General features: G+C 42.6%; 1 protein-coding gene across 1 annotated transcript; it reads right to left on the bottom strand.

Moving 5' to 3' along the window:
- Positions 1-194: 194 nt before the first annotated feature.
- On the bottom strand, positions 195-19275 carry LOC103438973 (autophagy-related protein 3-like). The gene is given in 11 exon segments (XM_029105542.2): positions 195-606; positions 920-1029; positions 9917-10044; positions 16139-16204; positions 17391-17442; positions 17663-17736; positions 17866-18026; positions 18102-18218; positions 18663-18696; positions 18698-18734; positions 18999-19275. Coding segments are annotated over 10 exon segments (927 nt in total). The 5' UTR covers positions 19160-19275; the 3' UTR covers positions 195-606; positions 920-932.
- Positions 19276-19751: the final 476 nt, after the last annotated feature.

Here is a 19751-nt window from a genome sequence, read left to right as displayed (position 1 = left end):
TTACAACGTAGGTCCTGCAAAATGAGTATCTAAATATGTGTGAGGCAAGGTTTTATATAGCCCTATGCACTAGCTAGGCGGCGAGCAAGGGCTTAGGTGGGTATCTTTATTTTAATTAAATTAATTATAAAGCAATAAAAGCACATACACGAGGAATTATGACAAGTATAAAATGGATTACAAAATGTTAGATATGAACAATTAAAAATGCACCATATGAATTCCCACTTGAAATGAGTCATTTACAAACGCCTTGGCGTCGTAAAATTGAATGCAATAGTTTCTAATTTGTTGAGTCCATCTCACATCAATCACTTCAAGCCCACGCAACTATGCGACAAGAGTTTCTAATTTGTTCTTAATTGACAAAAGTTAAAATACAAGAGCAGCATGGGTAAAATTAGAAAACAATGGACGGGAAATTGTGCACCGCAACACATATCAACAAACACCTAAGAGAATTTTCACCATAAACAATTTAGCCATCTGTACAAGCAGTCGAACGTAATGCAATCGGAGCAGATTGTCTCCAAACGGTAGCATCTTAACTTCCATCTCCAAGACTCCAATCTATGACAAGCGACGACCGAGTGCATTTACGATCCCCTGAAAAGCCAAGAATTAGATTCAGTAGGTTATAAATAACATTCTGCAGCAACTTTCTTAGTGGTGGAGGGGGGAAAATCTCGCCAAAAATCCACTTCATAACCACTAAAGCAGTTCCATGAGTAACTTGAAACAGCTATCGGAGCAGACTTATCAATACACTTTCAAAACCCGACTGGCAAAAATAAGTTTTTAAAGACATACTAATACAAATGAACCGTCAACTGGTAAACAGTTTAATGGGGCAACAGTTTCCAGCATTACTTCACGGATACTGAAGAACAGTAAAATCCTTTTCCTAGTCTAATTTTACCTCTGCGAAGTTGTTAATTGCTGGCGCTGCCAAGATCAAAGTCCATCGTATAATCATATTCAATAGTTGGAATTACAGAGGCAACAAATTTCAGGAATAAGAACAGGTACCTACAACACACAAATGCACAATGATAAGAATGTTGTCCATTGACCATTCAAGGTACTAGTCTAGTAAAACAAGTGTAAGCGTTACTGTAGGATGCGTATCTCACAACAAACTGGTGGGAATGTCCTAATTGAAACATGTAAGAAAAATTAAAATAGAGACAAAACAAATTCCTAAATCAATTAACGTCTCAAAATTGATAGTTCATAGTATCAAATTGTTAACTCCGCCTATGTCTTACATGGCCGGTCCCAAGCCCGGATAAAGGAGGAGGGGGAGGGCGTCAGGTAGTCGACAGCCGGCACTCCATGATCACGTCGAATCCTTATGAAAATGAATCCAGAACAAAATCGCGCTAAAGCTAGGACGTCGCCCGTAAGTGGCGCGCTATGTGGCCCGAGCACAGTGATAAGTGAGCAAGGGTCGCTGTATCTCCATCGGCATCCGGATGCAGTGTTAAATGAGCAAGGGGGCCATAGAAACTTCTTTTCGAACGACTCCACTCAAAGTTGTTTGGGAGCATATGCTCCTATCAACTTTACCCGGGACACACAAAAGAAGTACTTTGATCATATTAGACAAGGGAGGGTGAAGAAGCTAGGACAGAAGGGTAGAGTTCAAGAGAGCAAAATGCGTTTAGGAACGTGGAATATAGGAACCTTAACGGGAAAATCTATGGAAGTAGTGGAAGTTATGGTGAGGAGAAGGATAAATATTATGTGCCTACAAGAAACTAAGTGGGTTGGTAGTAAGGCAAAGGATCTAGAAAACTCAGGGTTTAAACTTTGGTATTCGGGCACAAATAGAATGAGAAACGAGGTTGGCATCATCGTGGACAAGACCTTGGTACAAGATGTTGTAGATGTCAAGAGGGTAGGAGATAGAATCATGGCAATCAAGATTGTAATAGGACAAGAACTTATCAATGTGATTAGTGCGTACGCACCTCAAGTAGGGTTGGATACGAGTTCAAAGGAGAAATTTTGGGAAGATCTTGGAGACTTGGTGCAAGGAATTGCTCAGACGGAGAAGTTATTTATAGGAGGAGATTTAAATGGACACGTGGGCAGGGAGACAGGCAACTATGGAGGTTTTCATGGTGGCCATGGTTTTGGGGAGAGAAACGAGGATGGGGAAGCTATCTTGGATTTTGCAATGACATATGATCTCTTCTTAGCCAACACCTTCTTTAAGAAGAGAGAAGAACATGTGATCACCTACAAGAGTGGGTCGTCAAAAACACAAATAGATTTTCTTCTAATGAGGAAAGGGGATCGTATAACTTGTAAGGATTGCAAAGTTATACCAGGAGAGAGCGTGGCTAATCAACATCGCTTGTTGGTGATGGATGTACATATCAAAAGAGTAAGACAAAAGAACAAGACTTGGAAGTGCCCAAGGACTAGATGGTGGAATCTAAAAGAAGAAAAACAAGCCATTTTCAAAGAGAAGGTAATCACCCAATGTGTGTGGGATAGAGAGGGGGAAGCTAGCCAAATGTGGGATTCCATTGCTAGTTGTATCCGAAAAGTAGCAAAAGAGGTATTAGGAGAGTCCAAGGGTTTTGCCCTACACCAAAAGGAATCTTGGTGGTGGAATGAGGAGGTACAAACAAAGGTGAAGGTTAAGAAGGAATGTTGTAAAGCCTTATACAAGGAGAAGACCGATGAAAATGGTGAAAGGTATAGAAAAGCGAAGCAAGAGGCGAAGAAAGCTGTCAGAGAAGCTAAGTTAGCGGCTTACGACGATATGTATAAACGACTAGATACTAAAGAAGGAGAGTTGGATATCTATAAACTATCTAGAGCAAGGGAAAAGAAGACAAGGGACCTAAACCAAGTGAGGTGCATCAAGGATGAGGATGGAAAGGTTCTTGCTACAGAGAACGCGGTTAAAGACAGATGGAGAGGTTATTTTCATAATCTTTTCAATGAAGGAAATGAAATGAGTGCTTCTTTAGGGGAGTTGAGTAACTCAGAAGAGTGTAGAAACTACTCTTTTTATCGTCGAATCCGGAAGGAAGAAGTGGTTGTAGCTTTGAAGAAGATGAAGCATAAAAAAGCAATAGGCCCAGACGATATACCAATCGAAGTGTGGAAACTTTTGGGAGAGACAGGTATAACATGGCTCACTGACCTTTTCAATAGGATTTTGAAAACGAAGAAGATGCCAAATGAGTGGCGAACGAGCACTTTGGTGCCTATCTACAAGAATAAGGGCGACGTACAAAATTGCATGAACTATAGGGGTATTAAGCTAATGAGTCATACAATGAAGCTCTGGGAGAGAGTCATTGAGCATAAATTGAGGCAAGAGACACGGGTTTCGGACAACCAATTCGGGTTCATGCCAGGGCGCTCAACCATGGAGGCAATCTATCTCTTACGAAGATTGATGGAAAGATATAGAGATGGGAAAAAGGATTTACACATGGTCTTTATAGATTTGGAAAAAGCGTATGATAGGGTCCCAAGAGACATTCTTTGGAGGATTTTAGAGAAGAAAGGAGTACGAGTAGCATATATCCAAGCTATAAAGGATATGTATGAAGGAGCAAAGACTGCCGTAAGAACTCATGAAGGACAAACCGAAAGCTTTCCCATAACTGTAGGATTACATCAAGGCTCATCCTTAAGTCCTTACCTTTTTGCGTTGGTAATGGATGAGTTAACAGGACATATTCAAGATGATATTCCTTGGTGTATGCTTTTCGCAGACGATATAGTGTTGATAGATGAAACTCAGGAAGGGGTAAATGCAAAGCTTAACCTTTGGAGAGAAGTGTTGGAATCTAAAGGTCTTCGCCTAAGCCGATCAAAGACAGAATATATGGAGTGCAAGTTCAGTGCAAATGGAGGCCAAAACGAGTTAGGGGTGAGGATCGGAGATCAAGAAATACCAAAGAGCGACCGTTTTCGTTACCTAGGATCTATCTTGCAAAAGAACGGAGAATTAGATGGAGATCTCAACCATAGAATACAAGCTGGATGGATGAAGTGGAAGAGTGCATCCGACGTGTTATGTGACCGCCGTATGCCACTGAAGCTCAAGGGAAAATTTTATAGGACGGCAATAAGGCCGGCGATGCTGTATGGCACAGAATGTTGGGCGGTGAAACATCAACACGTACACAAAATGGGTGTAGCGGAGATGAGGATGCTTCGTTGGATGTGTGGGCACACGAGAAAGGATAAGATTAGGAATGAGGATATCCGGGGTAAAGTAGGAGTAGCCAAAATTGAAGGAAAGATGAGAGAAAATCGGTTACGGTGGTTTGGACATGTGCAAAGAAGGCATACTGACGTTCCGATTAGAAGATGCGACTATGGGACAGAGGTTCAGGGCCGAAGGGGTAGAGGAAGACCTAGGAAAACTTTGGAAGAGACTTTAAGAAAAGACTTAGAGTACTTGGATCTAACGAAGGACATGACACAGGATCGAGCACAATGGCGTTCTAAGATTCATATAGCCGATCCCACTCAGTGACTTGGATTTTCCAAGTCTCCAACCGAGAAGTTTTCCTCACTCGGAAAATTAAGGGAACACTACCCCAACCTACATGCTCCACTCAGAAAGCTTCAACATACAAGCTTCAACAAAAGAAAATTCAAAGAACTTAGCGAAGAAGGCTTTGGTGTATTTAACACAATAAGTTGAAATGAAGGAAAGCTTATTTATTGATATCCCCGATAAGCTACAAATATGTACATATACAGGAGTCAAAATAAACACACAAGAGGGAGCCTTCACAAAGGTTTCTTAGGAGAAGTCTCAGCAGTCGGTAGAGCCCCAGAAAGAGAAGGCACCGGAGGGGGATCATTTGGAGCCTCAGTACTGGACAGAACCCTAGAAGGAGGAGGCATCAGAGGTTGATCATTTGGAGCTTCATTACGCGGTACAGCCCCAGAAGACGAAGGCAATAAATGCCTTTGGAACAAACCCACAAATCTCTGATGATCAAGTAAAACCTGACCATCAGTTTCCTTCATCTGGTCAAGCTTCATCTTCATGTTTGTAGCATAGTCATGTGCGAGCCGGTGCAACTGTTTATTCTCATGCTTGAGCCCTCTAATCTCCTGTTTGAGACTCATCACTTTAGCCGCCAATGATTCAACTTGGCGGGTTCGAGCAAATAGGCGTTGGGCCATATTAGACACAGAACCTGCACACTGAACACTGAGAGCCAGCGAATCCTTAACAGCTAACTCATCAGACCGTTTGGAAAGTAGTCTGTTATCTTTGGGAGTGAGAAGGTTCCTGGCCACCACCGCAGCGGTCATATCATTCTTTATCACGGAATCCCCAACGGTAAGAGGACCAGTAGGGGAGACGAAGGATGGGCGCCATATGTTGTCTGGAGAAGGCGGGGCTGCCTCTTCAACAATGTTCAAGTCAAAACGACGGTCGGAGGGGCCAGACATTTTCAAAGGTGTTGAAGAGAGAAGAGGTCGGACAAATCAAGATTTTAGAAGTGCAAGAATGAAGCTTCTACTGGTGGAGATTCAAGTGTGCTTTGGAACTTAATGTCAGCCCCTATAAAAATCTGCACTCGACGGAGCTTCAGAAATCGAAGAGGCGCCTGCTCAGAAATCGAAGAGGCGTTTGCTTTCTCAAAAGCTGGGCTGCTTAGAGATCACGAGGGTTGATCTCAGAAATCGAAGAGGCGTTTGCTTTCTCAAAAGTTGGGCTGCTCAAAGACCACGAAGGCCGATCTCAGAAATCGAAGAGGCGCTCGCTTTCTCAAAAGCTGGGCTCCCCAGAGACCACGAGGGCCGATCTCAGAAATCGAAGAGGCACCTACTTTTCCAGCCTTGTCAGCACCTGTCACACGCACACTCAGCTTTGCGGAAATTATGGGCATTCTGTCGAAGATTTCTGGGGAAGTAGAAAACACATGAATCTTACTGTTCAATCACCCACTTCCCACACGCAACAATAGCTCATGGGTACCACAGATAACTTTGCCAAAGTTGAGCACGTGAAGCTTGCAGCTCCCTCTACATCGCTCTGACCAAGAAGGGTAAAAGAATAGCAAAGAAACAGCACTAACAAAGTTTAGACCCATAAATTTTGAAGGTCTAGCTACCATATTATTACCCACAAGGGTAAAGGAACAGTACCACTGCTGGATAATTGGAAAGTCCCTGTGTGTCAACATCTGTGCTTCGCGGCAAGGTAGACTAGCAAACATGCCCAACCTTTACTCACATTCGAGAAAACACTCCCAATAAGATTGCTTGCTCCAAAATCGAAGAGGCACCGTCCTCCGAATCTCGAGAGCCAGACTCCCAACATGACTACTTTCTTAAAAATCGAAGAGAGGGTAAAGGAACAGTACTATTGCTGGATAATTGGAAAGTCCCTGTGTGTCAACCTCTGTGCTTCGTGGCAAGGTAGACTAGCAAACATGCCCAACCTTTACTCACATTCGAGAAAACACTCCCAACAAGATTGCTTGCTCCAAAATCGAAGAGGCACCGCCCTCCGAATCTCGAGAGCCAGACTCCCAACATGATTACTTTCTCAAAAATCGAAGAGACACTACTCCCCGAATCTTCGAGAGCCAGACCCCCAGCATGATTGCTTTCTCAAAAATCGATGAGGCATCGTTCTCCGAATCAATCGAAGAGGCGCTCGCTTTCTCAAAAGCTGGGCTGCTCAGAGACACGAGGGCCGATCTCAGAAATCGAAGAGGCACCTACTTTTCTAGCCTTGTCAGCACCTGTCACACGCACACTCAGCTTTGCAGAAATTATGGGCATTCTGGTGAAGTAGAAAGCACATGAATCTTACTGTTCAATCACCCACTTCCCACACGCAACAATAGCTCATGGGTACCACAGATAACTTTGCCAAAGTTCTCTGCCAAAGTTGAGCACGTGAAGCTTGCAGCTCCCACTACATCGCTCTGACCAAGAAAGGTAAAAGAATAGCAAAGAAACAGCACTAACAAAGTTTAGACACATAAATTTTGAAGGTCTAGCTACCATATTATTACCCACAAGGGTAAAGGAACAGTACCACTGCTGGATAATTGAAAAGTCCCTGTGTGTCAACCTCTGTGCTTCGTGGCAAGGTAGACTAGCAAACATGCCCAACCTTTACTCACATTCGAGAAAACACTCCCAACAAGATTGCTTGCTCCAAAATCGAAGAGGCACCGTCCTCCGAATCTCGAGAGCCAGACTCCCAACATGACTACTTTCTCAAAATCGAAGAGAGGGTAAAGGAACAGTACCATTGCTGGATAATTGGAAAGTCCCTGTGTGTCAACCTTTGTGCTTCGTGGCAAGGTAGACTAGCAAACATGCTCAACCTTTACTCACATTCGAGACAACACTCCCAACAAGATTGCTTGCTCCAAAATCGAAGAGGCACCGCCCTCCGAATCTCGAGAGCCAGACTCCCAACATGATTACTTCCTCAAAAATCGAAGAGACACTGCTCTCCGAATCTCGAGAGCCAGACCCCCAGCATGATTGCTTTCTCAAAAATCGAAGAGGCATCGTTCTCCGAATCTCGAGAGCCAGATACCACAGACCACTTTTTCAAAAGTGCTCTGACAGAGTTAAAACATGTGAAACTGACAGCTCCCACTACCGTGCTATGACCAAGCAGGGTAAAGGAATAGCATTACTACTTGTTGTTAGGGAGACTCCTATATATGTCGACCCCCATCCCCAACGGACAGGCAGACCTGCAAAAATGCCCAAACCTTCATCATATCTGAGAGGGCACTCCCAACGAAGCCTTTCGAAATATTCAGCTTTCTTTCCCCCCGATAATACCTCTGCAAACAAGTTATACTAGAGCAAGAATATCTCATATCATCAGGGTTAAAAGCAAGAGTATCCCATATCATGCTTTTTCCCTGTCTTTTCCTTTGGCCTTGTTTTTACCTGCAAGACAAGGAGAAAGAGAGCAATCAGTCAGCACTTGGAATCAAGCTTCCAGCCAGGAACTGACTGCATGGAACCCCTTACCTGATTACTTACCTGGCATTGCTCTCGAGTACTCACCTTCAACATCTTATGTTTCCAGGGAAGATTCCGCACCTGCTTGAGGAACAGATAGGTCAAGTGCGAAGGATACAAGGAAGCATGTGGAGACAAGCGTAACAGCACACGTGCCGATACATCCATTACTCTGTCAAAAGCAAAAGTATCCCATATCAGCAGGGTGGAACGTACTCTAGATTTGATGGACTTGTTTTGACCCTCAAATTCTTCAGTCGGCCTTATACTCTGGAGGAAACCAGAAAACCCTCCAGCTCAGTTCAAGAATAAGCCTGTGGAAAGTTACTTCTTCAAAAGCAAAAGTATCTCATATCATCTCTTCTCATTTTTCTTCTCTTTATCCTTCATGCTGCTGCAAGATGGGGAGAAGGTGAACAATCAGTCGGAGCTCTGATTGCTTACCTTGTCTGTCACCTCTTTCAGCAGACCCCCTAGCTCGGCGACTTGGGGGACTCCTACTACATGGTTTGTATCGCGCTTGACCAAGCCTAAAACTACAAGTAAGCTTCAAGTGAAATTGATACATTACCTTGTGCATCTCCACCAGTTAAAGATACCACCCCTGGATGGAGGAAGAGTATTTCCAGAGAAGATGCCACATCTACCTATAAGACAGATAAGGCAAGTCAAGACGACACCACACTCCGATACTTAGAAGTTTCGTGATTACGAGATCATTCTCCCACAATATTTCCTAATGTCATTTGTACTAAATCATTCACTTGTACTCACTAAAGGAGAGCTTGAACCTATGTACTTGTGTAAACCCTTCACAATTAATGAGAACTCTTCTATTCCGTGGACGTAGTCAATCTGGGTGAACCACGTACATCTTGTGTTTGCTTTCCTATCTCTATCCATTTATATACTTATCCACACTAATGACCGGAGCAATCTAGCGAAGATCACAAAAAGCGACCGTTTTCGCTACCTAGGATCTATCTTGCAAGAGAACGGAGAATTAGATGGAGATCTCAACCATAGAATACGAGCTGGATGGATGAAGTGTAAGAGTGCATCCAGCGTGTTGTGTGACCGTCGTAGGCCACTGAAGCTCAAGGGAAAATTTTATAGGACGGCAATAAGGCCAGCGATGTTGTATGGCACAGAATGTTGGGCGATGAAGCATCAACACGTACACAAAATGGGTGTAGCGGAGATGAGGATGCTTCGTGGGATGTGTGGGCACACGAGAAAGGATAAGATTGGGAATGAGGATATCCGAGGTAAAGTAAGAGTAGCCGAAATTGTAGGAAATATGAGAGAAAATCGGCTCCGGTGATTTGGACATGTGCAAAGAAGGCCGACTGACGCTCCGGTTCGAAGATGTGACTACGGGACAGAGGTTCAGGGCCGAAGGGGTAGAGGAAGACCTAGGAAAATTTTGGAAGAGACTCTAAGAAAAGACTTAGAGTACTTGGATCTAACGGAGGACATGACACAAAACCGAGCGCAATGGCGTTCTAGGATTCATATAGCCGACCCCACTTAGTGGGAAAAGGCTTTGTTGTTGTTGTTGTTGTATAGTATCAAATTGTTCTTTCGATAAGTATATGCATGCATTTAAAGTCCACCTCATGGTTTTGACACCCTAGTGATTCAACCACATCCCAGCATCAAAAGAAGCAAGGTTTGTGCATGGCTCAAAACATACCCTAGTGAACACCTATATTCACCGACACTCTCACGTAACATGGAGATCAAACTCCAAGATTGATGATGTAAGACTATAAGACATTTTTATTGGGAAATTAAAATTGCAACTATCCAACAAAGCTCAGTTTAGCCACTGGGAGATAGCATCATATGACAAACAATTAGCTTAAGGATATATAAATGCATACAAAATGGGTGAGCCAGGAGAAAAAATTACTTATCAACTTCTGGTTCCACTCCGCGTGACATTAGTACATAAATAATTTTTTTCATCACAGGCCCATGTTGGCATGGATGTACAGATGCATGCTTTCCAGGCAAATGGGGATGATCCTCGATGGTTACCTGTGTCCAAATAATAAACCGTCAAACACAATCATTTGAAGTTTTTCCATTTCTCCTCACAATTAAAATTTACAAATTGCAAACTTCTCTGCCTTAAAAAAGTACAAGAAATAAAAACTAAAACAAGAAAGAAAAACACAACCACCTAGGGAACTTGAGCAATAAATAAAAAATTCATAGCCTCAAAAAGGAGTAAATGGCTTTACAGCATAATCAACAAACATTGTGGCCTGTGGAATGAGGTACCACCCTCTTGATGTGGCATCTTCAAGGCATGGTTTCACATTAGAGACAGTCAAAATAGAGTCAAGTAGAGACGACAAAGAACACAACAACAACAACAACAAAGCCTTTTCCCACTAAGTGGGGTCGGCTATATGAATCCTAGAACGCCATTGCGCTCGGTTTTGTGTCATGCCCTCCGTTAGATCCAAGTACTCTAAGTCTTTTCTTAGAGTCTCTTCCAAAGTTTTCCTAGGTCTTCCTCTACCCCTTCGGCCCTGAACCTCTGTCCCGTAGTCACATCTTCGAACCGGAGCGTCAGTCGGCCTTCTTTGCAAATGTCCAAATCACCAGAGCCGATTTTCTCTCATCTTTCCTACAATTTCGGCTACTCCTACTTTACCTCGGATATCCTCATTCCCAATCTTATCCTTTCTCGTGTGCCCACACATCCCACGAAGCATCCTCATCTCCGCTACACCCATTTTGTGTACGTGTTGATGCTTCACCACCCAACATTCTCTGCCATACAACATCGCTGGCCTTATTGCCGTCCTATAAAATTTTCCCTTGAGCTTCAGTGGCCTACGACGGTCACACAACACGCCGGATGCACTCTTTCCATCCAGCTCGTATTCTATGGTTGAGATCTCCATCTAATTCTCCGCTCTCTTGCAAGATAGATCCTAGGTAACGAAAACGGTCGCTTTTTGTGATCTTCGCTAGATTGCTCCGGTCATTAGTGTGGATAAGTATATAAATGGATAGAGATAGGAAAGCAAACACAAGATGTACGTGGTTCACCCAGATTGGCTACGCCCACGGAATAGAAGAGTTCTCATTAATTGTGAAGGGTTTACACAAGTACATAGGTTCAAGCTCTCCTTTAGTGAGTACGAGTGAATGATTTAGTACAAATGACATTAGGAAATATTGTGGGATAATGATCTCGTAATCACGAAACTTCTAAGTATCGGAGTGTGGTGTCGTCTTGACTTGCCTTATCTGTCTCATAGGTAGATGTGGCATCTTCTCTGGAAGTACTCTTCCTCCATCCAGGGGTGGTATCTTTAACTGGTGGAGATGCACAAGGTAATGTATCAATTTCACTTGAAGCTTACTTGTAGTTTCAGGCTTGGTCAAGCGCGATACAAACCATGTAGTAGGAGTCCCCCAAGTCGCCGAGCTAGGGGGTCTGCTGAAAGAGGTGACAGACAAGGTAAGCAATCAGAGCTCCGACTGATTGTTCACCTTCTCCCCATCTTGCAGCAGCATGAAGGATAAAGAGAAGAAAAATGAGAAGAGATGATATGAGATACTTTTGCTTTTGAAGAAGTAACTTTCCACAGGCTTATTCTTGAACTGAGCTGGAGGGTTTTCTGGTTTCCTCCAGAGTATAAGGCCGACTGAAAAATTTGAGGGTCAAAACAAGTCCATCAAATCTAGAGTACGTTCCACCCTGCTGATATGGGATACTTTTGCTTTTGACAGAGTAATGGATGTATCGGCACGTGTGCTGTTACGCTTGTCTCCACATGCTTCCTTGTATCCTTCGCACTTGCCCTATCTGTTCCTCAAGCAGATGCGGAATCTTCCCTGGAAACATAAGATGATGAAGATGAGTACTCGAGAGCAATGCCAGGTAAGTAATCAGGTAAGGGGTTCCAGGCAGTCAGTTCCTGGCTGGAAGCTTGATTCCAAGTACTGACTGATTGCTCTCTTTCTCCTTGTCTTGCAGGTAAAAACAAGGCCAAAAGAAAAAACAGGGAAAAAGCATGATATGGGATACTCTTGCTTTTAACCCTGATGATATGAGATATTCTTGCTCTAGTATAGCTTGTTTGCAGAGGTATTATCGGGGGGAAAGAAAGCTGAATATTTCGAAAGGCTTTGTTGGGAGTGCCCTCTCAGATATGATGAAGGGTTGAGCATTTTTGCAGGTCTGCCTGTCCGTTGGGGATGGAGGTCGACATATATAGGAGTCTCCCTAACAACAAGTAGTAATGCTATTCCTTTACCCTGCTTGGTCATAGCACGGTAGTGGGAGCTGCCAGTTTCACATGTTTTAACTCTGTCAGAGCACTTTGAAAAAGTGGTCTGTGGTATCTGGCTCTCGAGATTCGGAGAACGATGCCTCTTCGATTTTTGAGAAAGCAATCATGCTGGGGGTCTGACTCTCGAGATTCGGAGAGCAGTGTCTCTTCGATTTTTGAGGAAGTAATCATGTTGGGAGTCTGGCTCTCGAGATTCGGAAGGCGGTGCCTCTTCGATTTTGGAGCAAGCAATCTTGTTGGGAGTGTTGTCTCGAATGTGAGTAAAGGTTGGACATGTTTGCTAGTCTACCTTGCCACGAAGCACAAAGGTTGACACACAGGGACTTTCCAATTATCCAGCAATGGTACTGTTCCTTTACCCTCTCTTCGATTTTGAGAAAGTAGTCATGTTGGGAGTCTGGCTCTCGAGATTCGGAAGACGGTGCCTCTTCGATTTTGGAGCAAGCAATCTTGTTGGGACTGTTTTCTCGAATGTGAGTAAAGGTTGGGCATGTTTGCTAGTCTACCTTGCCACGAAGCACAGAGGTTGACACACAGGGACTTTCCAATTATCCAGCAGTGGTACTGTTCCTTTACCCTTGTGGGTAATAATATGGTAGCTAGACCTTCAAAATTTATGTGTCTAAACTTTGTTAGTGCTGTTTCTTTGCTATTCTTTTACCTTTCTTGGTCAGAGCGATGTAGTGGGAGCTGCAAGCTTCACGTGCTCAACTTTGGCAGAGAACTTTGGCAAAGTGATCTGTGGTACCCATGAGTTATTGTTGCGTGTGGGAAGTGGGTGATTGAACAGTAAGATTCATGTGCTTTCTACTTCACCAGAAGTCTTCGACAAAATGCCCATAATTTCTGCAAAGCTGAGTGTGCGTGTGACAGGTGCTGACAAGGCTAGAAAAGTAGGTGCCTCTTCGATTTCTGAGATCGGCCCTCGTGGTCTCTGAGCAGCCCAGCTTTTGAGAAAGCGAGCGCCTCTTCGATTGATTCGGAGAACGGTGCCTCACCGATTTTTGAGAAAGCAATCATGCTGGGGGTCTGGCTCTCGAGATTCGGGGAGCAGTGTCTCTTCGATTTTTGAGAAAGTAATCATGTTGGGAGAGTGGCTCTCGAGATTCGGAGGGTGGTGCCTCTTCGATTTTGGAGCAAGCAATCTTGTTGGGACTGTTTTCTCGAATGTGAGTAAAGGTTGGGCATGTTTGCTAGTCTACCTTGCCACGAAGCACAGAGGTTGACACACAGGGACTTTCCAATTATCCAGCAATGGTACTGTTCCTTTACCCGCTCTTCGATTTTTAAGAAAGTAGTCATGTTAGGAGTCTGGCTCTTTAGATTCGGAGGACGGTGCCTCTTCGATTTTGGAGCAAGCAATCTTATTGGGAGTGTTTTCTCGAATGTGAGTAAAGGTTGGGCATGTTTGCTAGTCTACCTTGCCACGAAGCACAGAGGTTGACATACATGGACTTTCCAATTATCCAGCAGTGGTACTGTTCCTTTACCCTTGTGGGTAATAATATGGTAGCTAGACCTTCAAAATTTATGGGTCTAAACTTTGTTAGTGCTGTTTCTTTGCTATTCTTTTACCCTTCTTGGTCAGAGCGATGTAGTGGGAGCTGCAAGCTTCACGTGCTCAACTTTGGCAGAGAACTTTGGCAAAGTTATCTGTGGTACCCATGAGCTATTGTTGCGTGTGGGAAGTGGGTGATTGAACAGTAAGATTCATGTGTTTTCTACTTCCCCAGAAGTCTTTGACAGAATGCCCATAATTTCCGCAAAGCTGAGTGTGCGTGTGACAGGTGCTGACAAGGCTGGAAAAGTAGGTGCCTCTTCGATTTCTGAGATCGGCCCTCGTGGTCTCTAGGGAGCCCAGCTTTTGAGAAAGCGAGCGCCTCTTCGATTTCTGAGATCGGCCTTCGTGGTCTTTGAGCAGCCCAACTTTTGAGAAAGCAAACGGCTCTTCGATTTCTGAGATCAACCCTCGTGATCTCTAAGCAGCCCAACTTTTGAGAAAGCAAACGCCTCTTCGATTTCTGAGCAGGCGCCTCTTTGATTTCTGAAGCTCCGTCGAGTGCAGATTTTTATAGAGGCTGGCATTAAGTTCCAAAGCACACTTGAATCTCCACCAGTAGAAGCTTCATTCTTGCACTTCTAATATCTTGATTTGTCCGACCTCTTCTCTCTTCAACACCTTTGAAAATGTCTGGCCCCTCCGACCGTCGTTTTGACTTGAACCTTGTTGAAGAGGCAGCCCCGCCTTCTCCAGACAACATATGGCGCCCATCCTTCGTCTCCCCAACTGGTCCTCTTACCGTTGGGGATTCCGTGATGAAGAATGATATGACCGCTGCGGTGGTGGCCAGGAACCTTCTCACTCCCAAAGATAACAGACTACTTTCCAAACGGTCTGATGAGTTAGCTGTTAAGGATTCGCTGGCTCTCAGTGTTCAGTGTGCAGGTTCTGTGTCTAATATGGCCCAACGCCTATTTGCTCGAACCCGCCAAGTTGAATCATTGGCGGCTGAAGTGATGAGTCTCAAACAGGAGATTAGAGGGCTCAAGCATGAGAATAAACAGTTGCACCGGCTCGCACATGACTATGCTACAAACATGAAGAGGAAGCTTGACCAGATGAAGGAAACTGATGGTCAGGTTTTACTTGATCATCAGAGATTTGTGGGTTTGTTCCAAAGGCATTTATTGCCTTCGTCTTCTGGGGCTGTACCGCGTAATGAAGCTCCAAATGATCAACCTCTGATGCCTCCTCCTCCTAGGGTTCTGTCCAGTACTGAGGCTCCAAATGATCCCCCTCCGGTGCCTTCTCTTTCTGGGGCTCTACCGACTGCTGAGACTTCTCCTAAGCAACCTTTGTGAAGGCTCCCTCTTGTGTGTTTATTTTGACTCATGTATATGTACATATTTGTAGCTTATCGGGGATATCAATAAATAAGCTTTCCTTCATTTCAACGTATTGTGTTAAATACACCAAAGCCTTCTTCGCTAAGTTCTTTGAATTTTCTTTTGTTGAAGCTTGTATGTTGAAGCTTTCTGAGTGGAGCATGTAGGTTGGGGTAGTGTTCCCTTAATTTCCCGAGTGAGGAAAACTTCTTGGTTGGAGACTTGGAAAATCCAAGTCACTGAGTGGGATCGGCTATATGAATCTTAGAACGCCATTGTGCTCGATCCTGTGTCATGTCCTTCGTTAGATCCAAGTACTCTAAGTCTTTTCTTAGAGTCTCTTCCAAAGTTTTCCTAGGTCTTCCTCTACCCCTTCGGCCCTGAACCTCTGTCCCATAGTCGCATCTTCTAATCGGAGCGTCAGTAGGCCTTCTTTGCACATGTCCAAACCACCGTAACCGATTTTCTCTCATCTTTCCTTCAATTTCGGCTACTCCTACTTTACCCCGGATATCCTCATTCCTAATCTTATCCTTTCTCGTGTGCCCACACATCCAACGAAGCATCCTCATCTCCGCTACACCCATTTTGTGTACGTGTTGATGTTTCACCGCCCAACATTCTGTGCCATACAGCATCGCCGGCCTTATTGCCGTCCTATAAAATTTTCCCTTGAGCTTCAGTGGCATACGGCGGTCACACAACACGCCGGATGCACTCTTCCACTTCATCCATCCAGCTTGTATTCTATGGTTGAGAGAGACGACAAAGAACAATGGGAAAAAAAAATATTCTTATATATGCTCCACCCCTCCCCACCTTTTGAGTTGTATGTATTTGTATAACTGTATATCCATGAACAAATGATTTGGAACCCATGGAAGACAGATTCTAATTATAAAAGCAAGGAATAATATGAGGCATCAACTCACAGTTTTGCGTGCATGATCTTGACTGACATCTTCAAGTACAAGCTCTGGTTGTAAAAGCATCCTTGACTAACGGCATTAGAAAGGGAGATTAATCAGTTCTTCAAGTCAAATTTTAGAGAATGAGAAACCAGACAAATTGAGATTCCCACACAAGTTTAAAATGAAATAAGTCTAAAAACGTGTAGCCATAAAAAAATGATTGTATATTTTAATAAGCAATTAGCCAGAGCCCAAGGTATGACCAGGATTGGGGAATAAACAGAATCAGTTACCTTAACACAGCTAGAACTGAAACAAGCCACTGCAACTTTTTAACATTCATTATCTTCTTTAATTATTAAATCCCAACTGTAGTAAAATAGATACTAAGCCTAACCCTATTGAGCACCAAGAGCCATAGAAAATAAGGAGAGGAATGAGTTTCTTGCAAAACATGTACCTATATAGTATTTACCCATCTTTAAAAGAAATATACTCACTATAGAGTCAGCAAGCAAAGAAATTAATACAAGCCAAACTGAGCCAAAAATGTGAATATGGGCTTTACATATGGGCTTAGCTGGTTCGTATGCATCTTTACTACTCAAGCTAGATGTTGGCTTAGAGACACTCCAGCTAAGCTGTCAGCTCATTTAATTAGTTTCTTCTTGAAGAACTTGGTCTCCAACAACTACATTTGATATATCTCCACTATTTTGCAATATCAGTCACTCTTCTTTTTCTTGATCTCCCAGTGGTCTTCTTCACCACTTGGTTTTCTCTTTGTTGTTTTATTGTCATTTTCAATAACATATCTAATTCTCAAACAAAAAAAATAAAATAAAAAACTCAGGCATACGATCGTAGGGAAAAACACTCTTGAGTTTATTTCATTGGAGTATTTAGCTCTATAAGTCAAGCTAGGAACCAACTGAAATTAAATGTTTCTGTTTCCTATGAATTGGATGCTTGCTGTTTCTTGAGATGATTGTACTCCTTTCGTTGTCCCTTAATGTTAGTTGCATGCCAACCATTTTGTATATTTGGTGACAGCTTATTCACCCTATTGTAATTCCAACCTTCTTTCAGAAGTTTTTCTTATTCCTTTATTTTCATTTGAAGCTCAAAATCCAGCCTCCAGCTTGATAAATTGGGCTGGAGAACATTCTTAACATGCAAAACTTTAACTGCCTCAAGTTGAATAGCAAATGACATAAATTCTTGACAATCATAGAACCATTCAAAAGAAAAATTGCTAGTTACTGAAACCAACCTCATCATACCCAGTAAGCCACACTCGAGGAGTCTGGTAGTATTTATCATACCTGCAAGTGACTAACATAAATAATATCATTGATGCCAACTTTAAATTAACTATACAGACCAACAAACTGAAGCAATCTTCAATTGCCTCACAATTGAATTATCCTGAAAGCTACTTCATTATCATAGAATTTTGAACCTGGTAAAAGGAAATATGCTACCGAGTTCAAATGTGGAAAATGTTGGACCTGGTAAAAAGTTAAAACAAAAAAATAATCTTACGTGATGCTAACATCATATGTTCGGGTTCGTAAAATATTGTCATTGTCAGGTTCATGAGCAATAAGATATGTTCCCTGCAATATAACCAACATACATGACATACTAAACTGATGGAGCAAGCATCAATTTCATGGTCAATATGCATCATAGCCATGAGTGTTAAAGGGACAAGAACTATCTTTTTGCTCCAACTAAACACTTACAGGGTCAAATTCGATGTTGTCAGCTTCTTCAAAGTCAGCCATGTTAGGAATATCGTCTTCATCTTCTGCTCCAACATGTGAGGGGACTGACTTCACATCCCTATTCTTGCTGATTTCTAAACTTTCAATGGCAGGTAAGTTTTCCTCCTCACCACTTCTATCTTATAAAGATAAGAAAATGTCTGAGTAAATGGTTCTGCGAAAGTATGGATAGCACTTTGACCAAAGTAACCTACCCTTCGGCTTCCCATGGGTTGCCAACCAGCCATCATTATCTTCATTATCAAGAAGAAGTTCCGTACCAGCAGCTTCATACTCCTCTTCCAAATATGCAGCCCTTCGTAAGCATGGCACTGAATGAAAACAAACAGATTACCCGGTGTAGATAAAGGTACGAGGAACAAGTAATGGCAGCAGTCTCACAGAGCTTAGATGTGAAGCATAAAGAGAGGCAAGTGACTTCGCACGCACATGCATAAATTGAGAGAGTGAAGCACACGAGCAGACACACAATAATAGGCGATTAGCTCATATGATTCTTGACTCAGTGAAGATTATGGAAACTAATTGACCTAACTTAACTTTTTGGAAGACAAAACTTTCCTTTCTTTGGTTTTCTTTCATTTACAAAAACCGTGTAGAGGATCACTAGATAGGTGACCGTTATGATCAATGATTAAAACGAAAAGGAAAAGGCAGAAAACACTAAGCACACATTACCATTACTCATGTTTGAACATTATATTCTATGCAAGAAAAGGCTTGTAAGGAAATAGCGCAACACGATGTCACTGTACCATTTCTAGTAATCAAATACTGCTTCTCCGGTGGTTAAGTACGGCTTCCTCTAGCTCGGTTCACCAGATTCCCTAACACCATATCAACAGGACGGAAAATCAAAACATACCGAAACAAAAATCAAATGCGAAGAAAAAAAAAACACACACGCAAGTTAAAGTCGAATGAAATTAACAAGAATTATAGCCACAATTTATCATCTTTCTGTAATTTTTATCTGATTAGACATTGAATTAAACCTCGAATTTCAGAAAAATTGAGAGAATTAATCAAAATTGGAATTTGGAAATAAAATTAAAAAACTTGAGAGAAAAAGAAGGGGGAAATTTGAATACCAGGACCAGGTGGGGCACTTGGAGACGAGGTTATCGCCGGAGGTGACGAACTCGGAGACGCTGAGAACGCCTTTCTCTTTGAAGGCGGAGACGGTGCGGGGACCTGTGATTTTCTCCACCGTTCCTTTGAACGCCTCGTGCAGCTTCTGTTTCAAAACCATCTCCCTTCTCTCCTAAATAAACAATCAAAGTCGCTGGCCTTCTGCGTTCAGCAACAGTGGGGGTAGAGACTGATACCGTGTGAGAGAGAGGATAATACAACACCGTATCATGCATTAGGACTACGGCCTATTGTTATTTTCTCTTCACTACAAGTGAAAGGTTTTTCATTGTGAAGCTAAACTCATCCTCTTTCCGTAGATAATATCGTGTTCAAAAAAAACAATTGTTATATCAGTAGACAACTGATATGGCAAATCACTTTTCAATCTCATAGCATACCCATGTTTTATCTTCTCCTTTGTTTGTGAAAAATTAAACGATATTGGATGATGACGAAAGCTGAAAGTTGAACTCCGCATTTTGAATGTAAGGGTGAATGATCTTAACTAACTGAACTACAAATCTCTTGCTATGAAAGAGGTCTCTCCAAACAAAGATATTAAATAGAGATGAGAGGTTTAAACTTAGGTCATCACATATAGTTACTTGAATCACAAGTGTCTTGTATTAAGCAGATTGATATTAAATATAAAATATTTCGATACAAGTGATCTAATATTTTGATACAACTAAAAATTCTACTTTAGTGTG

The sequence above is a fragment of the Malus domestica genome, chromosome 07, assembly GCF_042453785.1.
Source record: "Malus domestica chromosome 07, GDT2T_hap1".
Lineage (NCBI taxonomy): Eukaryota > Viridiplantae > Streptophyta > Magnoliopsida > Rosales > Rosaceae > Malus > Malus domestica.
Note: the sequence above shows the minus strand (reverse complement) of the source record. Positions and strands in the feature narration are given on the sequence as shown.